Here is a 27,190-nt window from a genome sequence, read left to right on the forward strand (position 1 = left end):
AAAGAACTTGGAGACATAATATAAGACATAATCATAACTAAAGAATCAATGATTCATAATGAAAAAGTAAAAAAGAACTCTATATCTTAAAAAGGAAGGTTATCCGTGCCCATTTTACCACACCATCTGCTAAGTGGTAATTAGCACAAGCTACCCATAGTTGTCAATAGTGAGATAAGATCAATATGTAAAAGCGGAACTGCTTCCGTCAATCAATAATCACTCAAGAGTACCAATATATGATAACAAAGGGCAGGGGAAACCTTAATGCAAATTCTCAAAATCGCACTACTATTTATGCTTTGATTTTCTGCACTCACTGTAACTTGACAAAGAATAATTTAACAAACAAAGCCATTTGTAGACCTCACTCTCCCCAATAATTTGCTAAAAACTGACAAATATCAGAGAACCATACGAGTGAGGTGCTCCTATATACAACCCGCAGAACAACCACACTATTTTTGATATAGGAACAAATATGTTCGGCGAAAACTGTTACAGTGATTACTCCTCAATTGGCTTTTCTTGCTGCTTCTCATAGACTTCAAGTGAACTGCTATCTGGAACACTCAGGAAGTGTTTTGACATAAAGGCCCTAAACCTTTTCTTGTATTCTTTAGGGGAAATCACAGTTGGCAGTTCATTCTTAGGAACCACAAGAGAAGCTTTCACCCAAGTCTCGAGCTGTTTATCCCAAGTATATTGCCTCAGGTAATCTATGATTCCAAATACAAGTTCTTTCCGCTCCTTGTCCACTCCCACAAGTAAAGAGTAATCCATTACATTACACAACTGCAAATATAAAGCATAAGTTTAAATTTACCAAAATTTGTATAAAATGATTATGCTGCTAAAGCCCATCAATAAATATCATGTTTTCACATTATCCCTCTGAAATACAAAATCACTCATCTTGTCTATTTATATATATTCTTAAAGTAAAGTGATATATATATTGCCTAAGAAACAGTGACCTAAAAGACAAAGTGATGAAATTTTTAGCAGCACCTCAGTTTCCACATTTCAGAGTGGCAAAGTGATAACATTGGTATTTATTGGGGAAGTTTCATGCACTTTAGTCTGATCACGTTGGAAAAGATATATTTGACTAAATACGTACATTAAGAAAATGAGTATCATTCCAAATGGCACGCTGCAGAAGATGCTTCGTTTTTCCACTGATGTAAATGGGAGATTTACGCATATCCTCAATAAAGTTTTGATCCAAAAGTACTTTTCCACGTTCATCTGAATCTGAAATATGACGGGAGAAAACGGCGCCCTTAAGATCATACGTGCGTGAAATGTTATGCCCAAAGAAAAGATTTTCCATCACCAGCAGATCAATTTTCATTTCTTTGCCATTTTTAATTTGCTTAACCTGCATCAAGTTAGTGTTAATTAAAAGCATGTAATTCTACTATTTGCATATATACCCATATAAAATCTGAATTTTCATACCTATATGCCCCTTGCAAATAAACCTTCATAAATGACACCCTTATTTTAAGTTGAGAAACCTTCCAATTTATGGGAGTTGGTTTTGTATTAGAAAAGGATTTTTAAAAAGGCTAAATACAGGGCATATATGAATTTAGTTTTTAAAGGTACTATATGAAAATTCATTTTTTTGCAAGGATACATACGCAAATAGATGGTTTTTGCACGGGTATATAAGTAAATATCTGTAGTTAGAAAGTCGTTTGGTATTTCAGTAGGAGACCTGATATATTCCCAGGATTCTAGCAAGGCATGTTTGACTTCCTGACTCTAAAGAGGATATGTACTTGAAATAATCAGGCCCAAACTTCAAAAATGAGTCGAATTCTGCCTTCTTGATTTGCTTTATGATAAGCCTCTCATCCAACGACTTGGCAAATAAAGCCTTACTTTTTCCACCTTGAGCATCCCACTTCTTGCATCGGCTTAAGGAAGATATGTAGGCAAGTTCTGATGGACAACACTTCTTTCGAAGAGCATAGAACTGCTTTGCATATATACAAACAACCGAACATTTACTCTTCAGACCAATTTTTGCAGTGTCAATAAAAATTTCAGGACGCATTCCTTGCAAAGTTAATGGAGATAAACCGTCAGAATCAAAAAAGGAAGATAATTCATCAGCAGAAAGCGATGAGGCGATGCTCGCTGAATGGTTTGTCTCAGAATCAACAGATCCCATTGATTTGTTAGGCTCTGTGGCTAATGCAAGAGCAATTATGCTAGAGATTTCATCCTCGGAGACGGACAAAACATTTCCCCCAGAGCATACAGTATATTTCTCCGTAGATAGTTGAAAAACTGGAGAAAGATGAGATGGGGTGTAGTTATTGATAAGATGAAACTTCTCAAGAGAACCACATTGAATATCATTTCTGTATGTCATTTTCAACCTAGAAAATGGAGCCCAAAACCAATTTTCTGTATCTTCCAATTTCGCATTGCACAAATCTTGAGCTGCATTTGAACGAACAGGATATGTTTCATCGGAGCTGACCTTCTCATCATTTTGGACTTTGATATCAGTTGGTTTTTCAAGAAGACCATCTTTGGTATCTTGGGTAGAGGTGTCTAACTGCATACCATTGGAAACAGGAATGGTCCCTTCATGGTCATTTTCACCGTAGTCATCATCATGAAGACTATGAAATCTGTTGCCAAAATCTCCATTAATTTGACCGAGCACCATTTCTAGCACAGTTTGCTCATGTTCGGGATGAGAGTAACTCTTAGAAAAGGGGGATCTATTGACATCCATAATTAATTCGTTGGAATCCTCAGAAATTTTATGATCATCTTCAAGCATATTTTGTTTAACAATACCATTGGACGAAACAATGTCCTTTTCCTGTTCAACTTGTTTACACTGCAGAATATGATCCAATCGATGGTCCCAAACATAAAGCCAAAGAAGCAGCTCCTGGTAGAGCCAATTTAAGACAAGTATGATGTGGATGATACCTTGTTTACCACTATGATCAATAACATTCAGCAAAGAATCCTGATCCTTAATAGCATATTAGGAAAAGGAAAAAAAAACAAATAAGAAACCAATCATGCAGTGTCTAAATCAATATAACTAGAAATAGAAGCATTTCTGTATATACATATTCCTGCAAAATCATCTATATAAGCTGTAATATCTGAATTTTTTTTATGTACCCCTAGAAAATGCACATTCTTACATACAATTATGTCAAGTTGGGGAGTCATCAAATTCATCTGGGAGGCTCATCAATGTATATATTTTCCTTTTTAAAGAGACAAGTACTTCTTTAACTTCAAAGGTATATACTCAATAGATTATGCGTTAAGTTGTTGAAGAACATTTGTGAAAATGTCAGATTTTGCAGGGATAATATCTCATAAAAGCGTGCCTCGAAACAAGCAAGCTAAGTAAATAAAACAATAATAACCTCAAAGTCTCTCTTTTCCTGCATCAACATCTCTTCAACCAGGGTAAATCCATTGATAAACACTGAATTGCAACATTTTGAGAGAACACTGGGATACTTAATCCTCAAGTTTTGAAGCAAATTTGCTATCTCGGAAAAAAGCAGGTCTACTCTAGAAAGAACCTTCAAAAGCGAATGTAGAAGGTTAGTGTGGAGAAATATATGAAGATGTCAGGGACACTTTAACTAGCACGAATAATAGAGCAGCCATAATACAGGAATACGTACATTTTTCTGTTCTTTCTTAAGCCAGTCTTCTCCATTGGAGTTGGGGAACTCGAGGGTCGGAGGTGGCTTACAAGCAGCATAGATTTCAACTGATGAGTATCTGAAGATAGCAACTCTTGACCCTAATCTGTGTTTATAGACGAAATTAAAGGAATTAAAATAGAAAAATTAGATGATTGTAAATAAAGACTTCAGGCTTTTCCATATCCCTGCAAAATCAACTATAAGGAAATAGCATGTATGTAAGAAATGAAGTGCACCAATGAAATTTTAAATTTAGAATGGATATATGTATTTAGATAATTTGGTAGGGGTATAATATGTGAATATATCTAAGAATTTTGTGTACATGAAAAATAGCAACATGCTACTCGTACCCAAAAAAGCGTAGACAGTCCCTATGCAATGAATGCCCACACTTAGATAACCTTCTAGCAGCAGAATCGCTTGAAAAACTGAGTCCCAAGAACTTCCCAAAGGAAAGATTACGCGCCGAACGAGAAATTACTACCCTTTGGCTGGACCCTGCGATCCCACGACCTTCACACGCACACCGTAAACATTGGGTCCACATCCAAATCTTTCCTTTACCTTCACCAGATAAATGCAATTTTGGAGGAAGGCTCTGAACACGAACGGTGAGACTTCCATTATGGTGGGTGTAAGAGTACACATGAGACTCTGGGGGCTCGCCACATGAGGAGCACCTATGTTTCTGCAACAATACAACATAACATCCATCAATAAAAACTCCAACTAAAATACAGAAAAAGGTCAATTAGCACCCAAAATGAATCAAACAAAATCAGACCTGATTAAGTAAAATTTCTTGCAAATATCGCCCTAGTGGCACATCAGAATTTCCATAGCACGTAATACGGGAAATATGGTTCTGCTCGCAAACAGACTCTTTCGTGGTGCATTGGCTAGAGACCAAAATCAATATACTCTTTGGGACAAATACATTATGATCAACACCATGAAACCCAATTATTTCAGAGGCATCTGAAACCTTTTCTGCTTTTTCATCAAAAATGGGTTTATTATCTTGTTTTCCTTTGATGTTTGCTACTGGCCGACTATCAATTGACTCTGGAGATAAAGTAACAGGAAGATCAATGCTCTGAGTGCCAAGCACATTAAAACCATTGCATGATGAGGTAAAGCCTTCTGAGACTGTTGATAGCATTGAAGAATTAGGAACTTTAGAACTAAGAGCGTTGTCACAAAGAGGCAAAGCCTCGTTTTTAACATTAACAGACTTCTCTTCTCTAACAGCATTCATCTCAGTAAGAAATACCCTTTGATCCGCAAAGAATGAAGTTTCAAGAATCAAATGATATGCTGCGAAGACAGCATACTGCATCACATTCTTAATCTTCTTCAGTTCCTCACTAGTCGCTCCTTTTAGCAATATCTGAGACATGAAGTGATCAAGCAAAGAAACAGATAGGTAAAGTAATTCAGAAAAAGAACAAACACCGGATAGATAATTTCTGGAAAAAATCTTCGTTGTCTTTTGGATAACGTTTTCTTTTATACAAGTGGCAACCCACATTCTTTTATTTTGACATAGCATGTAATTCATATGAAGTAATACTAAGTTATAACTTCAAAAACCAATTATCCAAAGTGCAAAAGATAGTCCTCAAAGTTAGTTCAAATGATAAAAAATTTGTATAACTTGTCGGCAACACTCAAAAATAAATAAGATAAAGGAAAGATCAAACTCACTGTGCACCCCAAAGGTTTCGGTAAACCCTCTAAAAACATCAGAGTTTTGGATGGCCTCTTTGCACCTTCGCCGACACCATTATGTTCTTCAACAAATCTCTCAACATGGAAGAACTCACACTGCTTCAGCTTAGGGTTTGTTAGAACATCAGAGAATGAAATAACAGGAGAACCAGTACAGCGAGCTATTCTCTCCAATCTGTGGAGCTTCATGTCAAGAACCAGTGTAACTCCTTGTTTTAGAAGAAATTCTTGAATGTCTCGTGAAACAGCTTTCTCTACCAGCACAACATTTGGCTGGCACATTTCCATCATTTTAACAATAGATTTCTCAAAATGGCCCTTTTCCTGAATCCATGAATTAAAGGGACCGGTGAGTTATAATTAATATCGTCACCTTCTGCTATCAGGTTTCTCTCTAAGACATGCTTTAAGGCACCAGATAAGAGGTATTAATTAGTTTAGTGTAAGTGATTTCCCAGATCAAAATGGGGCACACCTGTCCATGTAAAATGCTCCTAGAAATCACTATTGTCCACATGGCAAAGATAAGACCCATTCTCCCACCTCGTGAATTGCCGACACCCATCGAGTTAATACCTCTTATCTAGAGACTAAGGGCACCTACTAGAAATACCCTTGCTTTTCTACTTTCATAAAGATATTCTAAGCATTATCACCAAAAACGATCATCATCAAAGAACAATATTAAGAATACCTGTTCCATTGAATTGAATGATGAAAAACCAGATGCAGAGTGCCCAAAGACTCCTCGAAGGAATAGCAGTCTAGGGTTTTTGAACTTGGTTGGCATGTGCTTATGTGCGGCATTCTTCTTGAAAACTAAACCCTTGATCACCTCACTGCAATTAAAGAATTCAAGATAAGAAAATGTTCTGTCCGAAGTATAAGACAGGAAAATAACACCTAAAAAGGAGAATTTAATAATAGTACAACACTGCAAGATCATCTATTTACATACATGAGCCTGTAATTCACATATAACCCTTTGAAAATGCAATTTCTTTCATGGGGACAGTAGGCTTTGTATTTTAAACTGAAAAAGTCCTTGGAAGTATGTTCATATTTATGAGGGTGTAACTAACACACACAAAAAAAAAATCATTTTAATGGTACAAATAAAAATTTAAGTTTTGCTGGGATACGTGTAAACAAATGATTTTGCAGAGGTATACATGAAAATATTTCAAAAGAAAGATTACCTTTGCCTGCGAGTACCAGATGCAATGCATTTCACCTTCACATAAGAACAAGGATCCATTTCCTTCCCCTCGCTACCATCAGGTTGTACAAGCAGTGCAGCTTCCCATGATAAAGAAGCGACGATATCAAGCCAACTCTCGCCACCATCACTTTCCGAGTTAAAAATACCCTCCGATGCCAAAAGCCGACCTACAAGAATCTTAAATTGCCCATTCATAGCTTCCAACATGGCCGTTTGGCGCTCTTCTTGAGAATTGTAATTGTATCCACCTTCTTCATTGACCCCACCAAACAAACTAGGATGACCCCACTTTACACCATCACTATAGTAGCCATCATCGTCATTTGCAATATTTTTAATGTCGTCTTCTTTATCCGCAGGCTCAGGGGGTATCCAGAGGAGAGGATCTATTTCAAAGTTGGATAAAGTCAGCGGGCAAATACTGCTGTTGCAATTCTCTATCTTATTTGGATCATCAATTGGTTTTGCAGAGCAACCAATGTCCAATGTGTCGTTAATAGATCCGGGTTTCTCATCATTACCATGTTCAGAAACATCAAGTGGTAACAGGTTTGATAGCTTGGCATTATCAATATCTGTAGCCAAAGACACACTTTCATGCTCCAACATGTTATTAAGATGCTCGGCTTTCTCATCCTTACTAGTGTCCACGATGTCATTAAGATATTCCACTTTCTCATCCTTATCATATTCAGAAACATCAACGGGTAACAGGTTGGATGAAAAATTCTCTTCTGCTGATATGGGTAAGCTATGGCCATTCGTATCAATAATAGCATGAAATGGCTTGATATTAATATCTGTAACTGGAGGCACAGTTTCATGCTCCAACATGCTATTAAGATATTCGACTTTCTCATCATTACTAGTGTCCAACATGTTATTGAGACATTCAACTTTCTCATCCTTACCACATTCAGAAACATCCAGTGGAACCAGGTTGGATGAAAAGATATCTTCTGCTGATACAGGAATACTCATGCCATTTGTGTCAACTATAGAATTAGATGACTCAATATTAATATCTGTTACTGAAGATACATCTTCATGCTCCTTCACGCATTCACTGATCTGTATGTCTGAATCAGTTTGACCAGTATCAAGCTCCTCAATTCCATCCTCTCTGCTGATTTGAGAACATGTTAAGCTGAGATCACATACATGTAACAAAGATTTAACTCTCATTTTTGTCCACAAGAACGAGCACCACCAGTTGGTTCTCAATTTTTCAAACACTACTACACCCTGAGTGCTCAACAATATACCTAAATCATGCTATGCTTACGTAGCTTACAGACCAGTTTTTTTGCCCCCGATAAGTTATGTACAATATTTTATCTCTCAAGTAGACGCATGTTCTTTGCCATTACAAATAGCAGTTTTATCTTTATGTTCCTTAGTTATCTTCTAAAATTGTGTCTTCTCTATTTTTTCTTCTCTTACAGCTAAGCAGGTAAGCAGCAAAAGAAAAAAAAATTCCACAGTGAATGTATCAAAACTTAAAATCTTTTATTTGCATTACAAAGAAAAAATATATACATACATACCATCTAAGTATCAAGGGCAAAAAAGAATGACCGGTGAGCTTACATAAGATAGACAAATTGATATGCCAAAGACAATGAACATAGAGTCAATATACTTAAACAACTGACAAAATAAGACTACATTATATACCTGACTTGTAGATTCTCCTCATCAAGGAAATCATCTGAAAAAAAAAGAGAAGGAAATAAAAAAGTGCCCAATGCAATCCATAAATACGAGGAAAAAAAATCACCACATATAGTATGTCAAAAAATATAAATTTTAGATTAGTAGTTACCTAGGGTTGATAGGCAGCTTCCGTAGCTTGAAAAGGAAGAGGCTGGACTGAGAAGAGGAGTGGCATAAGGACTCGAGCCATCCATCGTTAAATACTCCTCGGCATAATCATCTAAACAGGATTTACGGCAACCAAATTGGCATTCGCAATCCATCATAGATGATTCATCCCTATTCTCGTAGCCGTTAGAGAAGGAAGGATAGCATCTTCCACAGAAATACCCGTTAGTCATCATTGAATCTAGAGAACTACAAGAATGGCAAATCACACTCATCTGATCTCATAGGCTATGCAGAAGCATCAAACCCTAATTCTCCCACTGACTCTGACGAAACTGAGAAGAAAAAAAGAATTAGCAACAATAGTAAAGCCACATTGAACTCCAAATTTGAATAGATAAGCCAACTACTACAATCAATTACAAATACTATTAAGAAAACTTTGCAATAGTTGTGTTAAAAAACCGTTTTCCTTTAAAAGACTAGAATGCTAGAGACCAGTATTTTAGTATTTTATTTTCAACACTCTTCCTCACGTCAGGGCTTTTGCTTTTTTAATAAGCCCAAGATGCGACTTCAATTAAATGGAATGAAATTAAATAACACTAGGAGCCTGGTAGGTTTCGAACTCCGCAACTCCTGGTCAGATACCATGATAAGCAACTGTTTTTCTCTAAAAGATTACGCGCTTGCGCGCGTATTTTGATATCTTATAGTCAACTCTAAAGAACTACAAGCATCCCAACTTCATATAATCAATACCCTATTACCATTGGGATTTTATTCTCTTAAATATAAAACATGATATACTGAAAATATAAAATTTTATTGTCATGAAATTTTTGTAACCCATGTTCTAAAATTCTGCAGGTAAAACCCTAGACTGAATTAACTAAAAATTAGGGGGTGAAATCATAGGGGAAAATCAAAACTCAAAATTGTACACCATATTTGAATTATTCCCAAAAACTCAAAAAACACAAGAAACAAATAGCAATGAATCTGACTTTTCACCAAAATCACCAAAGTTTCAAACCTAAAATTCACCAAACTAACCAATAGAAACGCAGTTTTGACACTATTAAACCTGCACATAAAAACTAAAAGCTAAACCAGGACCCCAAAAAATAAAAAATAAAAAATAAAAAATCGTAATCGACACACAACACACAAACCCCTGCACATTGCCACGCAAAGATCCCAACCTCCCCCAAATCCCCCCCTTCCCCCAACTTAATCAACACAAAAACCCACAAAATTAAGCACGAAAACTCCAAACCGAGGAAGAGAATCGCTTACCAAGGTGGAGATATCCACAGAATACACACCGAATCCGCGTAGAAATGGAGCCTTTCCCTCGCCGTGTACATGTGATCCCTCTCTCGGTGGGTCTCTTCGATCGAAAGGAAAGGAAAGGAATAAAAGAGGGATTTTTAGGGCTCGATTTTAGGCGAAGAAATGGGAGAAATGGAAAAAGGGTTTGCGAAAAAAGAGAGAAAAGGACAAAAAGGAAAGCCTCTTCGGAAGTGGACCCCACTGTATATTACTTTTTATTATTATATATAAAAATAAATATTTATAATTATTATTTATATTTTAGTTTCTATGTAAGCGGTGGTGAGTTTATTTGGTGGACCAGGTTCACCATGGACCGTTTTCTTTAAACCCTATTAATTTTATGCCTCAGACTAAAGCCGTGGATGCTTACTTTTTTTTTAGTATTTTATAGACAACAAATATAATTTATAAATTTTAATATAATAAAAAAGAATAATTTAAAATTTGAGCCTAAAAAAATATAAATTCTGTTTTATATTACTATTTTTTTCTATATTTTTTGCTGTAATAGAAAACTAATATAAAATTCTGAGCCTAAAAGAAAAAAAGATTTGCATCTCGTTTTGTATTGCTTTCATTTTTTTTTCGACTTTCTAAGTAAAGTTTTGTGATTGGATGTGCATGAATTTGTTTATTTTTTTCGTTGTCAGCTGATTCTGATCAGATATGAAATATATCTTGCTTAAGAAAAAGACAAAAAAGTGCCAAAAAAATTTCAATATTGAAAAATAGACTTTTGAATAAATATGTAATAATAGTAAATTATATGCATAGTATTTATTAAACAAATACTATATATATTATAATCGTAGCATACAACAACTGTAAGGTTTTTTATTTAATTTTATAATTTTTATAAACTCGTTCCTCATGTAATAATATTTCTATTTTTTTTAATGTAAACTATTTAATTTTATACGTTTAGATCACATACTAATATTCTTTTGCATAAATTTTCAAACACTTTTTTGGATTAAAGTTACATATGGACCGGTTCTTGAGTGAGGTGGTGGACCAGGTTCAGGAAATGATTTGCGTCCGCGCTACCCTGTCAAACAATGGTCCTCTGTTGTGCCAAGTCAAACGACGGATCAACAAGCAACGACTCCCTAGACCCGGCCCACAGCTCCATCCGTAAACCGCACTTCATCGCGACCCCCTCGTTGAATCACCGCCGTTCAATCTTTGAATTCGACCTTTTTTTTCTAAATATAAAAATAAAAAATGATTTAGCGGCTGTCGATGACGTGGTGGAGCAGGTCCAGGGAAGGGACTGCGTAGACCGACAGGGCCACTCCAATTCGCTCGCTAAACGACCTCTCCCGAAAACTCTAAATAATAATAAAAAATTATGAAGAGTTTTAATATTATAATAATACCCCCACGAATATTTTGGATTTTTAAAATATTTATTCATTTTTTTATTTGTAATATTAATATGTTCGTATATTATTTATGGTGATTCGATGCCATAATGCTTCATGTAACTCTATTCTTAGGTATCGTTTGATTCGGTATAAATAAAAATTGCCTATTTCAAATATAAGTATAAGTTAAAAATTAAGAATTAGATTAATTTTATATTTGAATAAAAATTAAATTATTTTTAAAAATAAAAAAATAGCGTTTGGATAAATAATATAGAATAAAAAAGATAATTAATACTAATAGGAAAGAAATACTATGGGTTGTTTCCACTCATAGCAGATTATCTTTAAAATTATTAATTAGATTAATTAATAATTTAATATTATAATTAAAATTAGTTTTTGGATAAGAGTGGAATAGCAATTTCAAACTTAAAATTATTAATTAGATTAATTAATAATTTAATACTATAATTAAAATTAGTTTTGGGGCAAGGATTAAACAACAATTTCAAATTTATACTGAATTATACTAGCGTATTTCAGATATCCGAGGACTTGGTTTTTGGTACGAAAAATAGCGTTTGGATGTAAAGGTAGGATAAGGAACCCCCTTATTTCGGAACCAAACGCGGTGTTAGAGTGCATGTATCGATTACAGTACTTTCATTGTATATTTTTTTTACTTATATATTTGAGATATCTAATACTAAAATAGTAATTTTCATCATGTGCATGAATGTTAATAAATATAATTTTTAAAAAGATATGCCTAGATACTATAAAAATAATTGATTATTGTAAAATTTTTAATTGAAAAACTTTAGGTTCTAAATAATAATATTTTAATATTATTATATCTAGTATTTCACATTTGGACTTGCTAAGAAAGTGCTTGGTTTGTCGAAAAAGCGTGGAAACAAATTTTTCACAAAAATATTTTTCATAGAAAATCTCTTTTTCACTTTTTCGCCACTTTAGTTTCGAAAAAAAAAAAAAATTGAAAATTTATTTTTCAAATTTTATGGCAAATTAATAATGTCATTTTCCAAATTTTTGTTAGAAAAATAAATATACTAATATTTCATAAATTTTGGAAAGAAATTTATCTAAAAAGCTAGTTTTTTTTAGAAACAAAAGGACAAAAAAAAAATGAAAAAGAGATTTTTCATGAAAAGCTATTTTCTCTGAAAAAAAAAGTTTTTTACACACTTTACCGAAGAACTAAACAACCCCTAATCTCCAAAATAGTTACATTGCCGATTAATATTTTATATTTTACAAAGACAAATTCCATAAAATTATAATACATAGGTTAATTTCATATAGGTCCCTACAAATATAGTGAATAACAAATATATTCCTACAAAATTCAACTTTCAAACGTTGTCCCTGCAAAAGTCCTGATGTTTTCAAATATATCCCTGCCGTTAGAATCTATTAGAAAAATTTAGTTAATCATAGGTTAAATACATAGCCTAATTTTTGACATTTTTATCCCTCTCATATTATACTGTTATGACTTTTGAAGGGATATATTTGTGATGACAAAATTAAAAATATAAGCAGTTCTCTAACAGTAACACACCAGAAAGACATATTTACGGACATCAGGGCTTTTGCGGAGGCAACATATAAAAATTGAACTTTGTAAAAATATATTTGTCATTCACTATGTTTGCAGGGACCAGTATGAAATTAACCCATTATAACATTTGTAGGCAGTTGCGTGTACGTAAGAATTTGATACAACACTCTCAGATTGTATTTCCAGGCATTTATATAAACAAGAGGAAACAAAAGCTTACACCTCCTTTATCATCTTTCAGTAATCACAGTAAATTGACAAAGAATACTAAGATAGATATATGAACCCCACTTACCCTGAAATTATGCTAAAAAATGTGCAATTTCGAGGGACATAATAAGTGAGGAACACCTATATACAACAACCCAAAGAAATTCAACATGGCGGCGAATAAGCCTAACGAGAACAGTTACAGTAAACACCAGGCTCTGATTCATGTGTGTTCTTCAATTCGCTTCTCCGGCAGCTCCGTGGCTACGACATTTAGAGGGAGCTAAACAATGTTCCGAACTCCGACTATCTGGAACAACCAGGAAGTTTTTGGCCATAAATTTCCTGAACCTTTGCTTGTACTCCTTAGGAGAAATCACGGTTGGTGTTTCGTCCTTGGGAACCATGAGAGAAGCTTTCATCCAAGTCTCGATCTGTTTATCCCAGGTATATTGCCCCAGATAATCTATAATTCCGAATGCAAACTCATGCCGCTCGTCGTCGACTCCCACAAGCAAGGAGTAGTCCACAATGTTGTTCTTCTGCAAATGTAGCGTAGCGATATCACAATGACATATACATTTTAATTATAAAAGAACCAGAATGCTTTGTCTTCATACGTACAGAGAGAAAAGATGTGTCGTTCCAAATGGCACGTTCGAGAAGGTGCTTAGTTTTTACACTGATATAGATGGGAGATACCCACATATCCTCCATAAAATTTTGATCCAACAGTACTTTCTTGGAGTCTTTAGAATCTGGAACATGTCGAGAGAAAATGGCTCCTTTAAGATCGTAAGTGCGCGATATATTACATCCAAAGAGAATATTTTCCATGACCAACAGATTACTTTTTTCCTTATTGCCATTTTCAATTTTTGTAACCTGCAACAAATGAAGTGACAGCAAGTTAGAAGGTGTGTATGCCAGAACAAGATTGATTTAAGAAGTCCTTCGGTATTTAAATTGAAGACCTGATATACTCCAAGGATTCTACCAAGGCATGTTTGGCCCCTTCTCTTTAAAGGATCAATGTACTCGAAATAATCATGGCCAAACTTTAGAAAAGAGGTGAATTCTGCCTTCTTGATTTGCTTTACAATTAACCTGTCATCCATTGTCTTTGCAAAGGAAGCCTTACTCTTTCCACCTTGAGCATTCCACTTCTTACAACGGCTTAGAGAAGATAAGTAGGCGAGTTCCGATGGGCAAAACTTCTCTCGAAGGCTAAAAAAATCCTTCGCATATACGCATACAACTGTATATTTGCTCTTCAAAGGTATCTTCATATTATCAATGACAACTTCAGGATGATCTTGTGAAGCTAATAGAGATGAGAGATCATGGGACTCATCAGCAAGGGGTGAATGGCTTATTTCAGATTCAGATCTTTTAAATGACTTGTGTGATGCATTGAAAGAACCATTAGAGATCAAGCTGTTAGATTTCTCCATTGTTCTATGTGGCTCTCCTATGACCTCCGTTTCTCTTTCTGCCAAGATATCCAGCAAATGATCCCGATACTTGGACATGGCTAGTGCAAGGGCAATTATACTATATGTCTCCTCCTCAGAGACAGACGAAACATTTTGGAAACAACCAGCAATAGAGCGCAATAAATCCATTTCCTCAGTAGAAAGATCATGTGACCAAATATCATGGTTTTGGTCAGTTTGAAATGCTGCATGCTCCTCAATCATCGATGGATCAGAATGCCTTTCAGCGCCAGAAAACCCATTTTCTGTAGAAATAACGTTAGCTGGCTCTATTTCCAGCATAGTTTGCTCATCTTTAGAAAAAGAATGGCCACCAGCAGAGGAGGATTCACCAAAGCTCGGGTTTATCTGATAAAAGTTTCCAATAATCGTACTACTGTCCTTTTGCCCATTTGTTTCGATATTGTTGTGTGAAATAGCACCCTTCTTCTGTTCAACTAGTTTATCCTGCAGAAGATGATTTAAGTAGTAATCCCAAAGATAATTATAAAGCTCAAGAAAAGGCCAATTTAAACCAAGAACCTTGTGCAGTATGCCTAGTTCCCAAATAAAATCAATAGCATTCAGCAAAGAAGCCTGCCTCTTGATGACAACAGCAAAAAGCAAAATGTTTCAGAAAAAAGCAGTTGTATGTTGATTCGAGATCGATATAAATGTAATAATTATGTTTAAGAGCAAATAAGGAAATAAGCTTGGAACATGGAAAGCTGAAGTTCTTAGTATCTTGTATCAGCATCTACGTGACAACAGAAAATCCATTAAAAAGGCCTAGATTGAGAAATTTTGTAAAGAGTGACCTACTATATTTATCATCCAATAATTACAGTAAGTTTGAGATCTTAGAAAAAGGAGGTTTGACTAACAACTTCCAAGAGGGAAGTAACGAGTTAATTTAGCAAAATATTAGTACATTAAGCATGCATGAGATCATAAACAATAGAGCAGCCACACTCGGGGGTACATACATTCTTCAGTTCTTCCTTAAGCCAGTCATGCCCATTCGAGTGGTTCAATTCTAGAATTGGTGGTGGCTCACGAGCAGCATAGATATGAACATGCGAGTACCCAAAAATCACAACTTTGGACCCTAATCTGTGTTCATAGAACATGCAAAAGGAGTTAACGATAATTATAAAATAAATTAGAGAATTAGTTGATCACAAACTGAAGATCCTGCAGATACCCAAAAAAAAGTAGGCAATCTTTGTGCAGTGAATGTCCACAGCTAGATAGCACTCTAGCAGCAGAATGGCTTGAAAAGTAAAGTTCCAAGAACTTTCCAAACGAGAGTTTACGTGCTGAAGGCGAAATTACAACCCTTTGAGTAGAGCTGGCGGTCCATCTTTTAGGTCCACATCTTAAACACCTGTTCCACATCCAGATTTTTCCTTCATTTTCGCCGGCCAAATATGACTCTGGTGTAAGATGCCTCAAAATAACAGTGATATTTCCATTATAATGGGTGTAAGAATACATATGATCCTCTGGAGGCTCACTACAGGAGGAGCAACTGCCTTTCTGCAACAAGAACATAAGCATCCATATAAAAATTTTCAACTAGAATAACTATATAAGAGGTTCAACCGGTAACTGAGAAAATGAAAGAAACCTGATTAAGCAAAATATCTTGCAAATATCGACCTAGTGGCACATCAGAGTTTCCATAGTATTTTATATGGGAAAGATGGCGCTTGCAGGCAGATTTTTTCATGATACATCGGCTGGATACCAAAACCACAATGCCTTCGAGATTATATAAGCCCTCAATCTCCTTATGAACAACGCTACTAGGCGAATCAGAAGGTAAAACTAAAGTTCCTTCAGTATGCATATACAAAGCAGCATCACAAACAACAGATGGCTCTGTTTCAGCACTACCAAGGTTCTCTTCTTCAACAGCATTCTTGTCACTTAAAAACACCCTTTGATCTTCGAAGAATGAAGTTTCAAGGATCAAATGATATGCTGCACAGACTGAGTGTTGCATCATGTGCTTAACTTTCTTCAGCTCTTTACTATTTGCTCCTTTCAACAATATCTGCAATAAGAAACAAACAATCAAATCCTTAAATAATTCAGAGAAACAAGACATCCCAGAAAGGTTAGTTACACGTAGATGAAATCCTCAGTATCTATGACAATCAATAGAGAATCCTTATATTACAAAACTTAAGTAAACAGGTCTTACTGTTCCCACATGTTCCATTAGAAGCATTCCTTCGCTATTTTGGAACTTGGACAGCTAGAGTAAAGAACAATCAGGGTAACTGGGAAATTGTATGCAACATAAAAAGAATGAGCTCACCGTGCATCTGAATGGATTCCGGCAACCCTCCAAAAACATCAAAGTTTTCTGTGGTCTCTTTCCTCCTTCACCAACACCATTATGCTCTTCTGTAAACTTTTCAATATGGAAGGAGTCAAATTGCTTTAGCTTATGTTCATCCAGCAACTGCTTTAGCTTATGTTCCTCAAGAACATCAGCAATAGAAATAATACCAGATTCTGTAAAGCGAGCAATTCTTTCCAAGTCCTGGAGCCTCACATCGAGAACCAGTGTCACTTCTTCCCCACGAATCTCCTGCATGTCGCGTGGAACACTCTTCCCTACGAGAACAACCTTTTGACCATCTATTTCCGCAATTTGATTAAGAAACTTCTCAAAGTGAGTATTTTCCTGATTCCAGACAGAGAAATGAGGACCACTGAATTAAATGCATATGTTCTTTTCGGTCTTCTACTTTCATGAAATAATCATAATCGCCAAAATATATACCAAAAAATTATGCTGCACAAACCTGCTCCATTGAATTGAATGACGTAAAGCCGATAGAAGATTGCTTGAAGACTCCCTTAACAAGCACCAGTCTGGGATTGTTGAGCTTAGTAGGCACTTTTTTCTGTGCTACCTTATTCTTGAAAACTAAGCCCTTGATCACATCACTGCAATTGAAAATACAAAGTCAACAGATATACTCAGCCCTAAGCATGAAATATAAAGATAACGCAAGAACAAATGAGTGACCTCTCTTGGCGAGCACCAGAAGCAACACATGTCACCTTCACAGGGAATAAAGGACCCATTCCGTTTCCCTCACTGTACTCATGTTTGAGAAGCAATGCTGTTTCCCATGACAGCGAAGCCACAATCTCAAGCCAACTCTCACCACCCTCCCTTTCAGAGAAAGATACACCTTCAGATGCCAAAAGTCGACCTACAAAAGTCTTCAAACGCCATTTTGTTGCTGTTTGCCGCTCTTCTTTATTGTTGTGATTGCTTCCAAAATTTGACCGACCCCATTCTTTATTATCATTCCAGTCGTCGTCGTCGTCACTAGCAAACCTTTCCATCATATCTGCTGGTTCAGGTGGTCTCCAGATGTGAGGATCTTTCCAAAAAAAGAATGGAATATGTGGATTAGTACCACCACTGCCATTCTCTATCTCATCTGAATCATCTCTCAATTTTGTAGATCGGCCATCATCCGATATGCTATTCTGAAATCTGGCTCCCTCATTCTCAGAATCCTCCAGAGGTTTTTGGTTCATGGGAAAACTCTCATCACTTCCATTTGCCATAGTGTGAGATGGTTGATCATTGATGTCTCTGATCGAACCTACACGTCCGTTCTCCTTCAAGCATTCGATAACGGTAGGATTGAATTATGTTAACAAGCAGCAATAACTTCAGATGAATTCTCCCTGCCAATTTGAGAACATGTTAAGTCGACCTGAAATTTGTCTGCAGATCTAACTATCGTTCAAAACTATAAGCCTTGAAATTTTTACCACACATGCTCATGGATTCCTTCTAATAGATGTACCAGAAAAGATAAATCCTATGGGGGTTCATTTTCCAATTTGGAGTCATATTGAGGCCGGCCACCAGAACAAGTCTAGAATTGACTTGCAGTGCCGAAAGAGTCCATCTGTTAGTGGGTGGATTTTAAAAATTATGAAAGATTAAGCATTTCTTTTTAAGCTCCACTTGATATTTTTATATAGGGCTAATTGATCATCCCTAGAACTTTTGGAATTACACTTTTGTTCCTCCAGGCTATTAACTCTCATATATATATATATATATATATATGTATATATTCCTCAAATTTCAAAACTCTGAAGATATATCCCTCCCAGTTGACTAACACCAGTTGACGAGCAATTTTTCACCAGTTAGGATAGTTATGCCGTTTTGGTAAAATATATGTCTTTGCAAGATCTCTTAAAGAGTAGAGAATTTTGGGTTCAAATAGAATGACACGATAGATCGAACCGAAAGGTTCAAAATGAAAAATGATGGCAAAACTATTATACAATACTTCTTTTTCAGATATGCCAAATGAAATCAATTAGTGAAGAAGGATAAACTTGCAAACTTGAACAATTTGAAATCTTTGAGGAACAAATATGCAATTTCATTACTTTATACATGTAGGAATGTGTATCCCAAATGAACTTTATCTCTGATTTAGCACTTCTCTTATATTTTCTTCTACAATTCCTCCCTTTAAAACTACGGTTTTGGGAATCTGCAACAAACGAAGTTATCTTAGCTTTTGAATTCAAATTTGAGCTTTCTTTTGGGAATGATTGGAGAGCTCAATCCAGGCACTGGTGAAATATTACACTCACAGAAGCAACCTAAATACCTCCAAATGAAACATCCAAACCAGGATTGGAAACTAAGGAATTGAGACATCAAATTAATTTTTTTTTAAAAAAAATGCTTAAAAAAATCTAAATCAATGAAGGAATCAGTAATCAAATCACATCAAACTCACCAAAATCACCAATAAATAGAAAATTAGTAATTTGGGGGGCCAACAGTGAAGCGACGATCACCCTAAATCCCCTAAAAAACCTTAACAAAGCCCCATCCCACCCCCGATTCTAACAACAAACCACTCAAAATTTCCCCTTTATTCAACACACCGATCTCCACTCAACTAACACCAAATCAGTACCAAATTAAACCAAAAAAAAACGCTAAATCACACGCTTCGAAGAAGAGCATTACTTACCCGAGGCGAGAAATTGAGAATCGGGACTAATTTCTCTGATCGATCTCCGGAATCCAACGGCGAATGAAAGGGATTGTGAGTAATTAGTGAGTAAATTAGTGGAGACTTTTGTGAGAGAGAAAGAGAGAGAGAGAGAGAGAGACAGGAATAATGCGGAGGGAAAGGGAAGCAATTTCAAAGTGGGCCCCACACTTTACATTTCAGTGTTGGCGCATTTGTTCGTGCACCCGGTGCATTTGCAGTTGCCGTGCACCGAGCTTCCTCATCATATTATATTTTTATTTTATTTTTTAAAAAAAAATTGCTTGGATACAAGTACAGTTGAAAATTCGGCATTCGATTAATATGAAATATATTTTTATATATATACACATAAAAACATATAGAAATTCTAACAATAACAGATGAAATTCAAAAATGAATAAAATAGCATTCTCTATATTCCGTACGAACGGTTTATTAAAAAAAATCTCAAATAAAAACGAATGGCTATAATCAATTTATTAAAAAATAACATACTTATCTATATTAAATTTTATCCTACGAACGATTATGTCAATTAAAAATAAGCAGTTATGGTCAAACTGTTAAAAAATAGCATTCTTATGCATCTGTTTTAAATTAGTTTTGAATAATTTTATCCATCTATAAATTCAATCCTACGAATGATTGTATTGATTAAAAATAAATGGTTATAATTAATCGGTTAAAAAATAATATTTTTATCCATCTATTTTAAAATCCATATCGTTTATTAACGAGCCGATTCATGAACCATAAGCTAAAAATCAAATAAACTTTTTAAATCCTACTCATTAGATTTTGATATAATTGTTGAAATTTTATATATAAATAATTTTTTTATATAATTGAGTCGGACTTTATATTTAAATTAGACTAAAAATCAAATAATAAAAATTTGTATTATATAATATATAATAATTTATTTTTATATATAAATATAAATTATATAAATATAAAATATATGTATTCGAGCTGTTATCAAGCTAAACACGAGCAAGTCAACCACTGCTCATGTTTGACTTGTTTACTGAACGAGTGATTTGATTTCGAGCTCATTCAACCTAAAAACAAGCTGACCCACAAACAACAAGGTTGACACCCCACCCCTACAAAAAAAGTTCTTATACAATTATTTATTTTTTTAAAAAATATAGGGTAAGGAATTTTAAAAATATAAGATAATTCAGTTGGTATTGATTAATCTGAGAAATTCTCAAGTTTGTCCATAAATTCATAAATTATTCACACTTTTTATAATTTTTTAAAAATTGGTAAACTATCCTAAATTTTTTTTTTAAGATAAAATAATTTTATTGCTATAATTTTAAAATTTCTCTCAGAAATCGATTATTAATTTAAACAAAATTTTCAATTAAAATAATTTTATTGAAAATAAAATAATTTTTGCTATAAAGTTCTATAATTTCGTACTTTCTCATTTTAGTACTATGTGGTTTAAAGTATATCAAGTTAGTACACTGTGGTTTCATTTTTTTATTTTCATTAGCTCCTCCGTTAATATTTCGTTAAATTATATACAAAAAAATTCAGATACCCCACCCATAATTTATCGAATATTTACTTTAGTACTCTTTAGATTTAACTTTATCACTGATTAAACGAAAAAAAATTAACAGAGAGGATAACAGAAAAAGAAAAATAAAATTACAGCATACGAAAGTGATATATTTTAAACCATATTGTACTAAAATGAGAAAGTGCGTAACCTCACAGACACGGGGGATTTGAAGTTTTTCCAAAAGTTAATGAAGAGTCGGTGCACAGGATGTATGGATGGACCAGGTGCAGGCAAGTAAGATGTTAGTGGCTACGAAGGACTCTGCAGAAGACTCCGGAACCCATGAGGTTGTTAATACGGGTTGCTAATTTTGATTAAAAATAAAAAATACTTAATATTTGATAATAATAATAATATACAAAATTATAAAATTAAAATTTAATTACATCATGTTTTTAGTTGAATTCGTATTTGAAAAATAATTTAATACCTTTTTCTCACTAATAATAATAGTAATTCGGATCGGATCCCGGTCACAGTAACCCGATCAAATCATTTACTACTTAGATCCGAACCCGATATTGCACGTAGCTTTTTAATTTAATATAATTTTTTAATCCACTAATCCCCAAGAGCGCGTTCCCGTGGGTGCGTGCGCCTCCTCGGAGGCCGCGGCGGCGGCGCCTCTGAGGCATTCCATCAAACACCTCAGGGGCAAGCGCAGGGTCTTCTTCTTGGACGTGAACCCCCTCTGCTACGAGGGCTCCCACCCGAGCCTCGCGTCCTTCGCGCGGTGGGTCGAGCTCTTCTTCTCCCGCGTCGCCCTCCGTGACCCCGTCGTCGCGGTGAGGCCCCTCGACCTCGTCGATTGGTCTCTACAAATGGTACTTGGCGATGATGGGGGATTGTTCTTAATTGTAGGTTCTTGATGGGGAGGAAGGGAACGAGTATAGGAGGCGACTGATGCCGTCGTATAAGGCGCATCGGAGGAGGGGGGATTCATGGGGTTCCCGGGGTGGGTCGAGAGGTGGTGGGTTGAGCTCGGTTGAGCCGTACGTGACCGATGTGCTCCAGCAGTGCAATGTTCCGGTGAGTCGAAGGAATCGGCTCGGCTTTGTTGCTTCTCCCAAAATCCTAACTTTTTCTTTTGTAGGTTGTAGTTGTACGAATTATTGGTAGTTGCTTCTTTATGAATTTGATAAAGGAGCTCTTTATTCCAGTCAATTGCTATTTGAGTAGAGTATTTCGAAGAAGCACTAACAGTTTTTTCATACAAATGCCGTCCAACAGCTTTTTGGTTTTTGCTCTGATGGTCCAAAAGCTCATCTCAGCTTCTAGGCATGGCAAAAGCTTTGCACTTTTTGTTGTGGAATGCTTAATGGATGATTCTCAGAACGGAGAAATTGCTCCACAAGCTGGGCCAATTAGGCTCGAAGTAGTTAATAAAAGATGATACAACATGGTAATAAAGCGAAGTGTATGCGCCGCTTATGAAATGTTTAGCCTAATTTTTCCATGGTGTTTATTTGCCATATGATTGTTTAATCTCTAGTTTGCTGCAACCTTATAGAACATTATTCGCTAGCCTCGTGAAAGTCACCAATAGGCCTGTCGCAAAATGAACCTCGGAAGTGAAGTCCTTTTATGTACTTGAGTCCTTCCTATCATCTTACAGAAATAGGGCTTATTTATAACGATACGAAGGTAAGTTCAAGCTATCATATGTAGGATGGAGGCAGGTTTGCTGGTTTTCTAATTACCTTGAAGAGAAATTACAGTATGGAGTATGTACCAAATCAGAATTATGGTACATTTTGGTTCCATAAGAATCTATTCCCTCTTTGATTATTATTGTTATGGTTATTTTGAACTCGTAACCATTGTTGTGGTGGAAGCAGGTATGTTCATCGTAAGCATTCCTTTACAACAAGCCAGAAGGTCTTTTAATTGCTTATTATTTCCTCCTGATCCCTGGTGTTCTTTCTTGAAACTGATTTAACTTAGATGCTCTAATCACGGAGATTAGTGTTATATTTGGTGAACTACATGTGAAATCAAATTATTAACTGATGCAGGTTGTTAAAGTTAATGGTTATGAGGCCGATGATGTAGTGGCTACACTAACAGATCAAGTTCTACAAAAGGGATTTCGGGTTGTAATTGGCTCCCCAGATAAAGACTTCAAGCAGTTGATATCAGAGGATGTGCAGATAGTTATGCCTGTTCCTGAATTTGGGCGCTGGTCATTTTACACTTTGAAGCATTACTTTGCTCAGTACAAGTGTGATCCTACTGCTGATCTGAGCCTCCGTAAGTTACTTTACCAGCTAGATTTTCATGTGACAGATCTCTTTATATGTATAGCGGCTTATGTTTGAGAAAATTGGTGCACAATCTGATCAAATTTGACAACAGATCATCAGCTTTTCATTTAATCAATCAAGATAGTTCACCATGATAATTCCAGGAGTCATCAAAAACATCTGTTGATAGTTTTTCTTTGTATACATAGTCTGAACCATATATCCAAAAAGGACTATTGACAAGATTATCAAGTCTTTGTCAACCACCTTATCTTTACACATGAATCTGCCAGTTAGTTTGGGCCACAGTTGGGTTGGTCTTGGACCAAGAATTCTTTGCTTTCGGCAGTGTCGCGCTGAATTAAATTAGTCTTGTCTAAGTAATTGTACTTGAACTCGCTCATTTCATGATTATTCAATATATATGACATCTCACTGTAGACTAGCTCATTTCATGATTATTCAATATATATGACATCTTACTATAGCAACTAGGACTTCTGAACTGTACTCAGTATCTCATCTTAACTGACTACCTATAGCACACACCATTTCGATTTCTGTCTTAATCTGGCTTTCGATTTGTAACTCTAACCTATGACGTAGGGTGCTTCACGGGTGATGAAGTTGATGGTGTTCCTGGGATTCAGCATTTGGCACCCGGATTTGGTCGCAAGACAGCCATGAAGCTCTTAAAGAAGCACGGTTCTCTAGAAAACTTGCTAAATGCAGCTAAAATAAGAACGGTTGGTAAAGACTATGCCCAGGATGCTCTGACTAAGTATGCTGATTACTTGCGGAAGAATTATGAAGTTCTGAGCCTCAGGAGGTTTGCATTTCAATCCACACAGTATATGCTGCCATAATATGGAATACCTGTAATTAGCATTTAATCAACCCCGCAGGGATGCTGATGTTAAACTTGCGGACGAGTGGTTGTCCGAGAGGGATACATGTAATGACTCGATTGCTTTGTCCAGCTTCCTCAGTAAGTTGAATGAAGACAAGAAGTTAGATAGCAGGTAATTTTTGTAGGATTTGTGGGATATGATGTGCTTGAATATTGGTTGTTCTTTGACAGTTTTTGACGCCTGAAAGACTTTAGAGATAATTTCGTTCAGTTTAATTAAACATATTGTGATTGTGATGTGTGCTAGTAGATGGAGAAGAAGATGCACGGCGAGTAAGATTTCGTAGCCGACAGTCTTCTTTCCAGATTTCGTTAAACAACGAGCTTTTTTTGACAGCATTCTGGCAGCTGACTTCCATGCCAACCTGAAGCAGCGGTAAGAGCTCGCCAACACCTGTTTTCATTAATTGGTGAAGTTTATTGGAGATCCCCTCAAGTATAGGCTGTAAACTGGAAAGCCCATTATGAAATGAACACCGCATCTTAATGATTCTTTATTGACATCCCCCTCAGCTTTTGATTCTTTTGATTTGAATTGTTTCTGTCATTTGAATTGGACATTTTGTTAAAATGGCCACTCAGCTGTTGGGCATCAACCTTTGATGGGAACAATATTTCATCTGCTATAGACCAGGTAAACTCATTAAATTAAACAGAATCCACGTAAACTCGTATAATTGAGGGGTTCTCCTAACAATTTTACCTTTTCCTATATTTTTTTCCCCTGAAAAATCCTACTCCTTTTGACACTTAAGAAGATCTTGTATTGCAGTGGAATCATGTTTGGCAACAATGCGACCGATTCCCAGGTCCAATTTTCATGCAAAGCGCACGGCTCAAGTGCCAATTCGTGCTGATGAATCACTCTCTGGGTGAAACCATGCCTCCGTTGATCGGTATCTCTCTATAACAACCTTTCTTTCTGTCGATGTTTATACTGCATCATCTTCTTTTGTTATACACAATTCAGATCTCCGGATCGCAATGACAACTTCTGTCAACTCTTTTCCATTGCGAGCTCTATATAATTCTCTGAATCAAGAACATTGTGTTTTCACTTATCTGAACTGTGAAATATTACTTTGGAAGCTCGTGCTGCGAGCCTTAAATTTGAAACCCGCAAGGGGGGATCGAACGCCCGACCTCATTGACGGCATCCTGTCTTTGTTTTGTTGTTTGTTGTTGCTGGTAGGAACAATCAAATCGCCTTTTGAATTCAAATCCTTATCTTTTTTTTTTAAAAAAAATAATTTAAAATGTAAATTATAGCTTTTGAAAATGAACAAGTATTGATTAGTAAGTAGTAACACCAAATACTCCATGGGCCGTTGAAGAAATGAGATTGTATCCTGGCCGTTGGATGAGGCCCATGATACATGCATGTGTTAAAATTCGACAAATTTATATTTCTCTTTATTTATTATTAGTTTGATTTATGCTACGGGTAGGTGTGTAATGTGGGTCGTGCCTTATACGGGTCGGGCTGTGCAATGCCGGGCCGGTTTTCTCAGACCGGTCTGAGCAGCACACCGACGAATCCAAAATTTTCTTTTTTTTTTATTTTTTAAATATTTCTTTTAATTTTATTTTTTAAAATTTATTCTTATAAAGTATATATAATTATTTAATCACTAAATAAGTTCTAAATACCTTTTAGATAGTTTTTAAAGAAAATTATCCAAAATTGAATGTTTCTAATAATAGAATAAAAAAAATATAATGTGTAAAAGGGGGAAAAAATCATCTAATGTGAGTCATGTGACCATTTTAGTATCTATTTACATTAAATCAGCCCATGTGAGCCCTAACTTTAGGGTCTGTTTTAATATTGAGTCTCATCTAACGCTAATAGATAAAACAGAGTTGGGGCGAAAGCATAAAAGGATTTGTTTGTACGTTTTCGAATGGAACCATAGAAAATACTTTGCAATGGACTCTTGGGATATGCGAAAAGTGTTATTACATACAGAACCAAATATAATATATTCTCATCGTATTTTTTCAGTGCACGTAACACAACTTTTCCGCAAATCCTAAAGAGAACTTGAAGCACTCGTGGGGTTGTTCAGGGGGGATAAGAAAAATTACGTTTGGATGGTTAGATTAGAATAGTAGGAATAAAAGTAATCATAGTTGTAAAATAATAATATTTTATTTAACTAATAAGCATTGTTAATTATTAATAAAATAATATTTTAGCAAATTAATTAATTAATTAATTAGAAATATTATATGACATGAATCATGATAGAGCAGCATGTTAATTATTAATAAAATAATATTTTAATGAGTTAATTAGTTAATTAACTAGGAATATCGCATTAGATGGTGAAGAAGCATGCTAATTTTAACTATTTAAAAATAAATTAAATGTGTTAGCTAATTACTTAATTATACATTTAGTGTGAGACCCCAGATAGTCCTATATATGAGATATAATAGAGCTAAACTCTTAACCCGGCTTAAGCATTTTGGGTGGTGGCAAGGCTCAAGAGGTTAAGAGAGATTAGCGTGCTAGGACGGGAGTAGTCCTAGGATGGGTAACTCCCTGGGAAGTCGGGGCGTCACAGATGGTATCAGAGCCAATTACCAGCCGGAAATGTGAGATGAGTCTCGGCTGAGCCAGGGCCTGGATGACGGGTTAGCGAGACGAGTCTCACATCGCCTGGTACTTGTGAGTCTAAGCCTGACGAGGACGTCAGGGCTTAAAGGAGGGGAGATTGTGAGACCCCAATAGTCCTATATATGAGATATAATAGGGCTAAACTTTAACCCGGCTTAAGCATTTTGGGTGGTTGCAAGGCCAAGAGTTAAGAGATTAGCTGTTAGTGAGCGCGGGAGTAGTCCTAGGATGGTGACCCCCTGGGAAGTCGGGGCGTACAGATGGTATCAGAGCCAATTACCAGCCGGAAATGTGAGAT

At 35.7% G+C, this 27,190-nt stretch overlaps 3 protein-coding genes across 8 annotated transcripts; 1 reads left to right on the top strand and 2 right to left on the bottom strand.

Annotated features, from left to right (window-relative positions):
* Positions 187-9,970, bottom strand: LOC109712193 (1-phosphatidylinositol-3-phosphate 5-kinase FAB1B-like). 4 transcript variants are annotated; one of them, XM_020235651.1, is made up of 13 exons: positions 9,790-9,970; positions 8,492-8,825; positions 8,344-8,377; positions 6,644-7,789; positions 6,139-6,283; positions 5,421-5,768; positions 4,498-5,103; positions 4,064-4,401; positions 3,687-3,813; positions 3,420-3,581; positions 1,727-3,010; positions 1,124-1,384; positions 187-795 (listed from the first exon to the last, which is right to left on the bottom strand). In XM_020235651.1, the coding sequence occupies exons 2-13, from the start codon at positions 8,763-8,765 to the stop codon at positions 508-510; spliced, it is 5,013 nt and encodes a 1,670-aa protein (XP_020091240.1). In that variant the 5' UTR covers positions 8,766-8,825; positions 9,790-9,970; the 3' UTR covers positions 187-507. The 4 variants fall into 4 exon arrangements, with proteins under 4 accessions (XP_020091240.1, XP_020091233.1, XP_020091224.1 ...); XM_020235644.1 differs by having other exon boundaries at positions 6,644-7,792; XM_020235635.1 differs by having other exon boundaries at positions 1,727-3,004; positions 6,644-7,813.
* LOC109712437 (1-phosphatidylinositol-3-phosphate 5-kinase FAB1B-like) lies at positions 12,938-19,657 on the bottom strand. 3 transcript variants are annotated; one of them, XM_020236014.1, is made up of 11 exons: positions 19,514-19,657; positions 17,515-18,191; positions 17,288-17,432; positions 16,989-17,166; positions 16,795-16,883; positions 16,099-16,527; positions 15,673-16,007; positions 15,455-15,581; positions 13,968-14,936; positions 13,618-13,878; positions 12,938-13,535 (listed from the first exon to the last, which is right to left on the bottom strand). In XM_020236014.1, exons 2-11 carry the CDS (start codon positions 18,066-18,068, stop codon positions 13,230-13,232), a joined length of 3,393 nt encoding a protein of 1,130 aa, XP_020091603.1. In that variant the 5' UTR covers positions 18,069-18,191; positions 19,514-19,657; the 3' UTR covers positions 12,938-13,229. The 3 variants fall into 3 exon arrangements, with proteins under 3 accessions (XP_020091603.1, XP_020091595.1, XP_020091586.1); XM_020236006.1 differs by having other exon boundaries at positions 13,977-14,936; positions 16,795-17,166; XM_020235997.1 differs by having other exon boundaries at positions 16,795-17,166.
* On the top strand, positions 21,332-25,425 carry LOC109714880 (5'-3' exonuclease). Its single transcript, XM_020239642.1, has 8 exons — positions 21,332-21,416; positions 21,690-21,901; positions 21,978-22,145; positions 23,132-23,366; positions 23,966-24,188; positions 24,265-24,381; positions 24,517-24,645; positions 25,042-25,425. The coding sequence occupies exons 1-7, from the start codon at positions 21,332-21,334 to the stop codon at positions 24,554-24,556; spliced, it is 1,080 nt and encodes a 359-aa protein (XP_020095231.1). The 3' UTR covers positions 24,557-24,645; positions 25,042-25,425.

This window comes from Ananas comosus, linkage group 1 (genome assembly GCF_001540865.1).
Source record: "Ananas comosus cultivar F153 linkage group 1, ASM154086v1, whole genome shotgun sequence".
In the NCBI taxonomy this organism is placed as follows: domain Eukaryota; kingdom Viridiplantae; phylum Streptophyta; class Magnoliopsida; order Poales; family Bromeliaceae; genus Ananas; species Ananas comosus.